At 45.6% G+C, this 11,792-nt stretch overlaps 1 protein-coding gene across 1 annotated transcript; it reads right to left on the reverse strand.

Annotated features, from left to right (window-relative positions):
- Positions 1-666: 666 nt before the first annotated feature.
- Positions 667-3,949, reverse strand: LOC122371925 (S-adenosylmethionine sensor upstream of mTORC1-like). Its single transcript, XM_043348715.1, has 4 exons — positions 3,511-3,949; positions 2,931-3,192; positions 2,173-2,595; positions 667-1,862 (listed from the first exon to the last, which is right to left on the reverse strand). Exons 1-4 carry the CDS (start codon positions 3,608-3,610, stop codon positions 1,262-1,264), a joined length of 1,386 nt encoding a protein of 461 aa, XP_043204650.1. The 5' UTR covers positions 3,611-3,949; the 3' UTR covers positions 667-1,261.
- Positions 3,950-11,792: the final 7,843 nt, after the last annotated feature.

An 11,792-nucleotide genomic window follows, 5' to 3' on the forward strand; every position in this document is an offset into this window, starting at 1 on the left:
AGAGATCTCAGCGACTCTGCCAATGGGTTCGGGGTCGTTTTGTGGCTATGGGAGGCGGCACCGTACCCTCTTAACACCTGATATATGACCGCTCTATCGCCTGAAGGCAGTCGCCCCTGGCCCATTCAGACAAAGGCTCCAGAATAGACCGGGCACTAGCGCTGCCCAAATAGGCCACTGGCTTACTTTTGTGGTCGGTTTCGAAGTGCAGAAATGGAAACTTGCAATACAGATAACAAAGCTCAATGGGCGAGAATAAAAAATGCGGTATATGTTTGTAAAGGGTTGACATAAAAACACATAACACGCAATGTACAATAATGAGCTTGCATACACAGGCCTGTTTGGCGTAAGAACCACACCGTGCTAACAATAGCGGCAACTAATGGAATAAAGCCATCCATAGCTAAGCGTCGACTGGAAGCATATGATTTAGACCGTTAGCGGAGGTGATAATGCTGATGGATAATGTTGATAATTGGGCTTACGGGTGGAGTTCGGAGCAGTTACTGCCAAATGGCTCCAGTTAGGGTAATTGCGTGGGCAATTGACTGGATTGACACCGAGAGGACATGGTGGTTAGGGCGATAGAGCGGATAGAGTTTTGGCACGGGAAAAGCGGCGACATAATATTTTTAGCTTGGTGTGATTTTGATAAAGCCATGATGATAATACAGTTACAAAATATATTTGAGCATTTCAAGCAATGTTGTAAGCAAGCGGTTTTGTGGACGATTGGTCGGTAAATAGCAGTGATGTCGCCTACCGAGGAAATGAAAAGACGAGGCTCTGAAGACATGCAGCCAATCTACAGCCTTTCGATGCATCATTAATTACTTTCAAACACACGCTTATTTGGTGGGCTAATCAAACTTCAAATTCAAATGTTTATGGTTATATATCACTTAAAATCACTGCGTCGAAGGACTACAGCTTTCATCAGGCAACACTGGGAATGAATTGTGTACTTCACATCACACAGTCCACAGGTAGTGAAGGCAGACCATCCGTGAAAAGCGCCACAGATGGCAGCACCTGTCAGCTACCTGAACCTGGGACTTCGGTGACTACATAAGCGACGACGCATCTTTGCTGAAAAAGCAGCCTAAGTTTTATGTCTTGAATAATAAAATTTCCATTCTCATGCCATGGCAAAGGCCACAAAATAGTGGTCGAATCAAGGAAACCCCACAAACAGCTCTGCACCACTTCACCATTGAGCAACTTTGGACCGACGTACAAACGTCCTAAAAATCAATTCTCACAACAGCGGGAGTTCGCTCAGCGCTTCCACTACGCCCGTCACATCACTGGTCACCGTCCTCTCCGGCTCCGTCTTCAGCACAGTCGGCTTCAGGTCCTGATGGATGACCATCAGCTGGTAGGGCTCTGGACAGTCGGGTGCCGCTTCATGGGACGCGCTGGGGCCCTCAGGGACCTCACTGGGGCTCTCGGGGACCTCACTGGGGCACTCAGGGACTTCTCTTAGGCTCTCAGGTACCTCATGGGACGCCTCACTTCCAGCAACACCCAGCCCCGTTGTTTCACAGTAATGGTCCGCGGAGTCCCGGTCTGATCGCTGGGACCGGTCTAAATCAATATCTATACAACCCCGGGGCTTCGCTTCTACACAGGAGTCTCCCGTCCTCCCCTCGTCCTCCACACAGGCAGCACCGCCGGCATCGGCACCCTCGTCTCCCCCCGGCGCAGAGTCGCGTCGTTTGGCTGACCTGTGCCGGCTCCACACCAGCCGTCCCCGAGCTGCGTCCTGCGCGATCTGAGCGCGCGCCTCCTGCACCACCTGCTCTGGGTGCGCCGATTTACGGAACACCATGCAGTGTAGGTGTTCAGTCTTCTCGTACCTGCGGAGAGAAAGGGGAAGATCGGCGTTAAATAGTAGCACCATGTAATAAGTTACAGCATACCTACGTTGTTCATTTAAAATATTTCCCACATGTGTTACAAATGCATCAATGAAGAGAGATGAAGAGTAAGAAGTTGGCATTTGTTGGTTTGCAAGCATATAAAGATATGACAATCGAAAATCAGCTATTATCCGAACCATATGGTTTGCCGTCAAGCTTATGTTTCACAAGCATCCAATCTACATCGTTTTCTCCCAGCTCCCCGACCCCTCCCATCAGGCGTCACTGCCCGTCTCCCGCCACTCACCTGACCCTGACGAGGCCCAGAGTGGCCAGTGCCAGTCTCCACGCTCGGTAGAGGGGCCCGTTGGCGGTGCGGTGAGCAGAGTCCGGACTGGCCACCAGCAGCGCCCCCTCGGTACGGAGCAGCTGTGCCGCGCGCCGACAGCACTCGTAGCGCAGCCGAGGTGTCGGCAGGTACTCGAGCAGCAGACAGAAGATGACGGCGTGCCACGCGCCGGTGGCCAGACTGAGGAGTCGGCCCGAGGCGCGATCCACCTCCGTCCGGTCGGTGAGTGGCACAGAGAGCAGGTCTCCGCGCAGTACGGTCGGCGCCGCGGGACACAGGTCGAGGGCGGTCACCCGGAGTCGTGGCAGGCCGCAGAACGGTCCGTAACAGCTGCCCACATCCAGCGTGTCGAATGCGGCCGATGAAGTGAGCTCAGAGGCGCTGTGGGAGAGATGGGGGGAGGTCGGGATGCAGTCAGGGGATGTTGATAGTGAGTGGGATGGGCAGACAAATATGTTCTCTGGAGTTGTGCACGAGCATGAGTCCAGGCCGGCCCAAAATGAGAATCGACGTGATTACCTCACGCAGTCAACTTCAAGGTATTATTGACGAGTTTCCCAATTAACTCGTCAAAAGAGAAGTTAAACATAAAACGACAGCACGTCTATGCATTACACAATACACATGCAGCAAAATGTTGAATTGAAATACTGCATGCCTATGACCAGCTCCACCGCAAGTGACACCGGCATTATAATCACCGACCGTCCACCGACCTGGGCCACTGGTGCGGCGTCAGCCTGTGCCGGGCGGCCAGTCGGTCGTCGTAGGCCCGCGCCCTCGCCAACTCCGTCTCCGAGTGGTAGCTGAGGAGCGCCTCGTGCAGCCACGAGATGCGCGAGAGCTCCGGCGCGCCGCCGTGCCGCCTGTCCCACACGTCTCTGGCCAGCCGGTGCATGGACGTCGCGTACTCGGAGAGGACCGCATCGTTCGAGGGCGATACGTGAGCACGCCACACCTCCTCCGCGGTGCTGCCATCTGTGAAAGATAATGGAATTGGAAAGCTTGACTTTGAGTACCTAGACACTGTACATTTGTAGTGATACCTTGAATCTGAAGGCATTGGAATAGGAAAAAGGATGTTGAGATGCCTGGACTTGGGAAGAAAAATAGAAGTAAAAAAGGGGATAGAAAATGGCAGAAATTGAAATGGTAGAGAAAGCTGAAGGAGAAGGGAGCAGCAGAATCAGAATTCAGTGGGAGAGAGACAGGAAGCTTGGAAATGATTTACTTGAACCATGCATTAAACTATTGATTTGTATGACAATCATTCCAGAATTGGACAACTGACCTCACCTTGGCATTTCGCACGGAGCTCTGCATGCACCCTTTTGATAACCCCAGCACATTCAGCTTGACATGAATCAGTTTTTGAATATGAATTTGAGTCGCTCATTTATCTTAAAAGTAACTTGCAGCTCTGACTAAATTGAAATGTAGATTATATACGGACTTATTATGGACTTATTATCACACGCACAAATGTTTTGCCATTGTACACTCGCTTTTGGAGCAGTAACAAGTACTTCATTACTGCATCTTACTTTTGTAGTTTTAGCTTTTGATTCGCCATAGTAATTTGCAATTAATTTTATTGCTGTTGAATATTATTTATTACTAATAAAAACAATGGAATGAGGTAAAAAAGCGTCAGATGAATTTTCCCTTAGTTCTTGAAACACTTGAAAATAACACAAAACGATGGTGCTGCGACGTAACTGGCTCTGTTCTACTTTGTCGAAATAACGCTGACATTGAACAACATACTCCCTAACTTGAGGGGCCTTGTGCACGGCGCGCAGTAGTTTGCTTAGCATTCTGAACACAAATAATGCTTCCGCATCAATTCCGTTTACACCCGAAGTAGCGCCCTGTCCAAGGCCCTATATACCAGGTAGGGTCGTCCGGCGATTCTACCTTTTCGTGACGTCAGCTCGTGACGTCATTTGGAGTCAAGTCTCGAAGCCCCGTTCAATCCCCATGTAAATGAGCGATTTTCGAAGCACTGTAGAATGAAGTCTGCACAAGATATATCAAACCTAAGTATCTTATCTGAAAGAGCAGACAATTTTCTGCAAGTTATCTATAACGTGTTTTTCGCTAAATCTTTTGCTTTTTTCACAAAAGCGTAAAATGTCCCCCCATGTCTCCGCAGCCTTCCTGCCGCCGGCCGCCGCGCGGTCGCGGTAGTGTAGTGGTTAGCGTGCCCGCGCAGTATTCCAAAGGTCCCGAGTTCGAATCTGTGCGGTGCGCGTATTTACAAATTGCAACCGAGCTCCGCCGTAGGGTATTTTATTTCCGCCGTAGTGTATTTCACTTGGGGGATTCTCTACCATACATCTGGCCTGAGCTTAGGGTAATTACAATTTGTCGGCGACGTTAAAAAATGATGCACCTTTTTTCGCAGTATAGGATATCGCATGTGCATATTTCTGCCTTTTTGGGTGCGCTTTATCGGTTTTTCGTGAGTAACTCGCGTAAAAACCGTCCGATCGCGACGAAACTTTCAATACCCCCGATTTTATCAATTTTACACCTACCCTGAAAATTTCATGACCCTGACCCAAATGACCTTTGACCTGTGACCTATTTCTCGAGACCATGTTTGGCCCGAATCGCGATTCGGCGTATGTCGGCTCGCATTAGCCGCGCGGTTGCAGTTTTCACGTGGTTTCAAGCGTTGAAACATGTGAAATGATGCTGGTCCCATGCATTAGGGTGGGTGTCAAGGTCACCTGAAGGTCAGGTCAGCTCAATGACCTTTGATGACCTCGGTTCACTTTTTCGAGTTTTACATGTTTCTACAAGGGCGGATCTAGGGGGTCGTTTTGGGGGGGGTCACCAGTCGGCCGACATACCAGGTCTGGTGAATGAATTCTGACGACCGGGGGGGGGGGGGGTAGGGAGCGAGTATGTCGAGATCAAAAAATGACATTTGATCTTCGTCGTTTATAAGATGAAGTTTTATCGTAAGTCACTCGGCTCAGTAGTTTTAGTTAGTGAAACCCACCTATATAGGAGCGTCGCCACGGATTTTTTACTGGGGGGGGGGGGGGGGGAGGCGGGTCGACCGACTTAAAAACCCAGAAGTAGATATAGTTACCTCACTTTTAGCCTAATGCATTAGTAAATAGTAGCATACAGTCACGATCTCTCTTATTGACCTGTGTATGAATCGGCGGCGCGAAGCGCCGCAAAAATTTGCAAAAAAAAAAGTTGTCAAAACACAGCTCTAAAACACAAATATTACAACCTTTTTAGCATGCTAGTACAAGCCGGAGTTCCTTCACAGTACACATATGAATTCCGATTCAATTTGACACGGTTGGTGTTATTACAGTCACTGTTATTTCTCTCTTATTGATTGGTGTATAAATCGGCGGCGCGAAGCGCCGAGAAAATTTGCAAAAGAATGTGTCGAAACACAGCTCCAAAACACAAATTTTACCACCCTTTTAGCATTGCAGTACAAGCCGGAGTTCCTTTACAGCACACATATGAATTCTGATTCAATTTGACACGGTTGGTTTATGTAATTACAGTCAAGATTTCGTATTGACCTGTACGTATGTACATAAATCGGCGGCGCGAAGCGCCGCGAAAAATTTGCAAAAACATTTGTCAAAACACAGAGGGGGCCTCCTCTCTACAGAGGACCACCGATCTCTACTGCGGGCCTCCTCTTTTCACAGGGCCTCTTAACTACAGAAGCTACAGGGCCTCCTCTCTACAGAGGGCTTCCTCTCTACTGAGGGTCTCTCCCTTTAAGAGGGCCTCCTTTACAGAGGGCCTCCTCTCTTCAAAGAGCCAGAGGACCTCATCTCTGCAAAGGGCCTCCTCTCTTCAGAGGGCCTCTTCTCTACAGAGGGCCTCCTTTCTTCAGAGGGCCTCTTCTCTACAGCGGGTCTCCACTCTTCAGAGGGCCTTCTGCATTCAGGCGGTCTCCTTTCCACAGAGGGCCTCCTCTCTACACAGGGCCTCCTCTCTACATAGAGCCTTCTCTCTACAGCAGGTCTCCTCTCTACAGAGGGCCTCCTCTTTAAAGGGGTCTCCTCTCTACAGGGGGCCTCCTCTCTACTGAGGGCCTCCTTTCTACAGAGGACCTCCTCTACAGAGGGCCTCCTACCTACTGAGGAGTCAGAGGGGCCCTAGCGGTCAGACACAGACACTAGCGGTTATTCACTGGAGGCCCCAGGAAGTAAGAAGGGCCCTAGCTGTCAGGCTGGTCAGAGGGCCCTGAATGTCCTGACGTGATTTTTGGGATTCCCGTGAATTTCTTTCGCCTCAGACGTGATTTTGACCTGCCAGGGCCCAGGGGCACTAAAAATAAAACAAACAAAATAAAAAATGAAAATAGGACATCACCAAAATTAAGTGACCGAAATCCGTTGAGTTTTTAATTTTGCGTATAGGTAGGGGCACCACGAATTAAATTCATGACCATCCCCTTGGAGTTTTCCTGGATCATCCCCTGGTGCTCGCACGGTTGAGACAAAAACGAGTAAGATTCTGGTCTTCAATACGCCTTTTCACGCAACACGATCCAGAAAAACAAAGGTATTAGCTCAGAAGTGTTTGACAGGTGATTTTGAGCATGCAAGACGGCGTCTATAGCGCATTTAGGTCTTCGGCTTTTGGGGGGGGTCAAATGACCCTCTCAGACCTTTTGGGGGGGGTCATGACCCCGTGGACCCCCCCCAGGATCCGCCAGTGTGTTTCTAGGCTAGTTTTTGGAGCTGATTTTGAATTTAGCAACCATTTGAACATCACAGCGGGTGTAACGAAATTATCCAGACACCTTTCTTCCCGCTGTAAAAGCAAAACAATCTGGTATTTTTTCTTTTAACCGAGCTGGTAGCCACCTTTCATAAAAACACAGTTTACTCACCTCGTTGGTTTCTGCATATATTTGGAGTGGTTTCAAAGGACAGTCAGAGAGGAAATGAGGAACCCACACAGTGGCAAATGTTCTGGAGCATTTCAGCCAATGGATTCTCCAGCACACTGGCTTTGATGCGGACCAACGCCGTCTAAACCTGTGCCTGCGGTTGAGCAGTGCTTATGGCGGGTGGCTCTTCATACACCTCCTGCTGACCAAGAGCCCACAGGTTTTCGATTGAATTGGGATCGCGACTTTTTCCAAGTCATAAGCGTTAGCCCAGAATGATTGAAGGTTCTATCGGCATCAATTCCCGTTCTTTTAGGGACTTTTAAGTAGCGCGCCGCCACGCATGAAGTCAGCGTGGCTTGAATCAGGCATCAGTGCGCGTTCAGAAACCGTGCCCTCCTATGCCGTCTGGTTGAGCGCCTCCAATCATGCTCCACCACCTTCCCTGGAAAAGCTCCACCCTAGCCTATGGGGCAAAATATAAGGGACAAAAACACAAAACAAGACAGATAAAAACAAAGCAAAATTAACTCATTACCTAATGAAATTCAGGCTGGAGCAAAAACATAGGTAATAGGTTATGTCAAATTAGAATGAAAGATTAAAATCAACCTGACCAGACCTTACGGTCCGACCGGGTCCTAACCACCTTACTTCGCCTAACTTGACCCAGTTCAACCTAGCCTACCACAACACCTGCAGAGTGCAGAGGTACCTTCCTGGAAAAATGACGCCCAGGGAGATGACTGTCCAACTTATTGAAATACTACCATGATTGCTTGTCAAAATGTGTGTCATCATGCTCTTGTTTGACAAGTGGTGCATAATAAATGTGATATTCAATAATTACTCCTGACTGTTGACTGTTGAGTTATCAAAATATTCAAATAATCAGGGTACAATCCTGTGCATAGTGCACACTAATCATGTTGTTTTTGTGTAGGCCCTCTGCACATTGTTGTGTGCACTGCTATGTGCACCTTAAAGGAAATAGTTCACTTTCACGAAATTATTTTTTTGCAATGGATTTGTGATTTTTTATGTTCAAAATGATCAGCAAAGAAAATAAAACCTTTTTACAGCAAAAGATTATTTTCTATATTTTTGATATAGGAAGAACTTTTCAGTTTCTGTAAGGCACCACGATCCAGTATGAAAAGAGCATGGGTCCCGAAAATTCTTCAGAAACTAGAGAAATTATCGCGGCCACCGGCATTTGGGCGATCTGCTCGTGCTTTTGTTACTGGAGCGCCCATAGCGCCTCACTGGAGCGAATTTCTCTAGAGTTCTCGTAGATAATTTCTCTAGTTTCTGAAGAATTTTCGGGACCCATGCTCGTTTCATACTGGATGCGAATATATGCAAGGCACACATCCTCAACGCAAGACACATTTTTCGGGACGAGAAATAGAATATCTTTGCCTAGGGTGATCGTTGGGCTGTAAAAGCTCCTGATTTATGCTCGTCTCAGCCCAAGCTACGGAACTGCTATTCCAGTTCAAAACCCATGTTAAAATGTGAACTATTTCCTTTAAGTAAAAAAGTGACTGGTGGTACATGACAAAAGGTTGAGCAACTGTGAAGTTCATGCCCTTGGTCTTGCTGGTGCCAAATGCCTATAGCTAGGATCAGTGAGGGTTGTAGACATGCTACATACATTGTGCATTGAAGATATTGGCACAAAGTTCATCCGTAATTACTATGCTTAACACCTAATGCAAGAAGCGACATAAATGCCCAGATGATAAAGCTCTCTGGTCAACATCACACAAATTTATTGACATACTTTGCAGGTACATATTTACATTCATGGCAAATACTTTCGATTTGATTCAGAAACTAGTTGCTAGTAAGCTTGCATTTTTGTAGGTACAACGAGTCGACCATATATTAAATCACAAAAAACCTTCTCATGGCATTCATCAATACCTTTCTACCGAACAAGTACCTTATACCTAGCTTCCATGCAATGATTCTAAAATTTGTCCGCAATCCATCTATATCTCAACTGACACAATGAATTTCAAATACCCTAACAAAACCTATAACTGTACATAAGAAGAATGCAATATTACAAGAATTATGAATTTCTGAAGTTATTCTCACATGCTGAATGTTGACACTACTTTTGTCGTCCATTTCCATGTTGGATTGAGCCATCATATAGAACTGTTTCCGTTCTACAGCCACAAGCTTTCCCACAAATCTTGAATTTTTACACATCATCTTGAACCATGCTCCAGTCTTTCCAACAAAGCAATTTTGATTTGTTGCAACAGCTTCAGATCATGATATGCTTGAAGTTTGTTACACCATTTGTCAGACAAATCTCTACAAAATGTGTATCAATTCCCAAACTAAGTAATTGATCATATCAGTATTTGCAGTTTCCACACAATGTTTCATAATCCTATTCTATGTTTATATAAAGAAACTCAAATAATCCACAAATTGTTATTGAAACACTCTCACTTCAATAATTCACAGCAATAACAGTACAAGTTCAGAAGTAAACAAACATTGCGCCACATTTCGTATGAAACGCGCCATCGCCCTGAAGTTTCTACCACAGACGGTAGTTCAACCGCAGCCGTAGTGCGAAAACCCCTGCCCACCTGCATATTTACGTCTGGACAACGAGTTGCGGGGAAAAGTGCTGATTGTGTTGCAGTTTTAGGAGCCGGTGATTAGGCTGGATTTTCGGGTTACTTTTTCGTTCCGATTCATGTATTTCATAGTGTTTGGCTTTTGAATATTTTAGTTCTTTCAGATAAATATTACTTGCCTTACAACTTTTGTAAAAACATTTCATTTTTTATAAGCCGACATTCAGAGTCCTAAAAATACATCAGCACTACAATCATTGTAAACAAACAAATGGAGCACCACTTGGCTCTGTTCCAAGGCCATTTTTTAGTTTATCTGGTGGTTTTCTTGCTCTTGTACGTCGTTTTGTTGGATGTTTTGAATCCCTTAAGATTGACTTATATCATATTTAAGAAGCATGTTGACTGAAAACAATCTGAAGTATCCAGGAGGCTGACAGAGGTCCTGACTACTGAGCAATATCAATATCAAGTTGAACGAGTCAAGAAATTTTGGTTGATAAACGCAAGTTGATCGGGCTCATATATCAGCAAGAAAAAGTAAAATTAAAAGAGCTTATTGTCCAAAAACAAGCTATAATATTGCAGACCTTGGAGCAATACTGAAGAGCACGCTGAGCAGGATCATGCCAGAAAATGTTGACTGATGAGCGCATATTGATGTATTGGTATGAATATTGAATTATAACTTACAACAGCAAAATAAATTAGTGCTAACTATCAAGTTAAAATCTAGAATGAATGGACTTGGGCAGTTTTACTATGCTTAGATGCTATGCAGAAATGTGCATCAGGTACTCAGTGTCTGGCAAATGAAACATGCGATCATTCCATTGCTACTGGAGGAGAAAGCTTGGATCACTAAATCCACTTTATGTTGATTATGATGTTAATCATCATCACTGTATTTCTTGAAAAAAGGATTGTAGTAAAATTGTCAATGTGACAATCCATGCAATGATGTGATCATATTATGTGTTCATAGTCATTCGTGATAGTCATTATTGGTCCAATATACAATGGCAAAGCTCTCAGTCTCGGTGTTTCTTCCTGTGGATGGCCAGCAGTGACTCAGAGCTTAGAAGTATTAGTTTTCTTCACAGGGCTGGGATAAAAAGTACTGAGGGTAATCTTCCACCAAGGAACTCTACTTTGACATGGTATGAGATGTAGGCACAAGTAGTTAGGTGCTCAGTTCCTATATTCAGTACTCAGTAGTTGTGTATGTTTAGTCGGGTTAGCTTAGATCAGATTGTTAGTTTTTTAATTTGCCAAATGTCCATAAAAATGTGACCTGAGCAATGAGCATACCTGAACCTGACTAACCTGACAGCTGACCTAACCTCAATCATCACACATATTTGCAGCCTACCCAAGACCTGCATGGCAGTAGCACCCAGTTATAGGTAGGTACTCACCCTAGCTCAATCTTACCTGCTAACCTTCAACTTGCCAAAAGTTAGCTCACATTGCCAAGCTGTGTCCAGGGAAACAGTCAACTGAGGAACTGGCTCATTGGGTGGCTGGTGTGAGTCTGTGCATTTAAAGTGTTTCTTCTCTGAAGCTGCTCTGCACTGCTGTATGTCATGTTAGATGCTCAGAAAATGTGGGAAATGATTACTAAGCTACTTTAGTGCTTTGTTAATGCTCGAGACATGAACAAGTACAGATCCTGCAGGGTACAGCTATGAGTTAGGTGCTAGGTGAGTATGTTATGTGAATGTGCTGTTCCCTGTTTGTCCATAGTAAGTATACAAACAAGCACAGGGTCACAGTTATATTCAATCTCCACATAAACATACAACAAAAACGGCCATATGGCCTAACTCCGAACACACCACAGATAACTTAAGCCTTTGCAGGCACAAAAATGTTTTGATTAACAGGACAGGTATACAATATATCCTCTGTCCTTGGGGGATCTTGCTGCCAAGTTCAGGTATGATGACTTAACTTCAGGATTGATCAACCTTTTCTTAGCCACTGCTTATATACGAGAAAGACCAAATCTTGTTTGTTTTGATTTACAGGACATGTATACAATATATCCTCTGTCCTTGGGGAATCTTGCTGCCAAGTTGAGG

Source organism: Amphibalanus amphitrite, unplaced genomic scaffold, assembly GCF_019059575.1.
Source record: "Amphibalanus amphitrite isolate SeventyFive unplaced genomic scaffold, NRLGWU_Aamphi_draft 001293F_arrow, whole genome shotgun sequence".
NCBI lineage: Eukaryota > Metazoa > Arthropoda > Thecostraca > Balanomorpha > Balanidae > Amphibalanus > Amphibalanus amphitrite.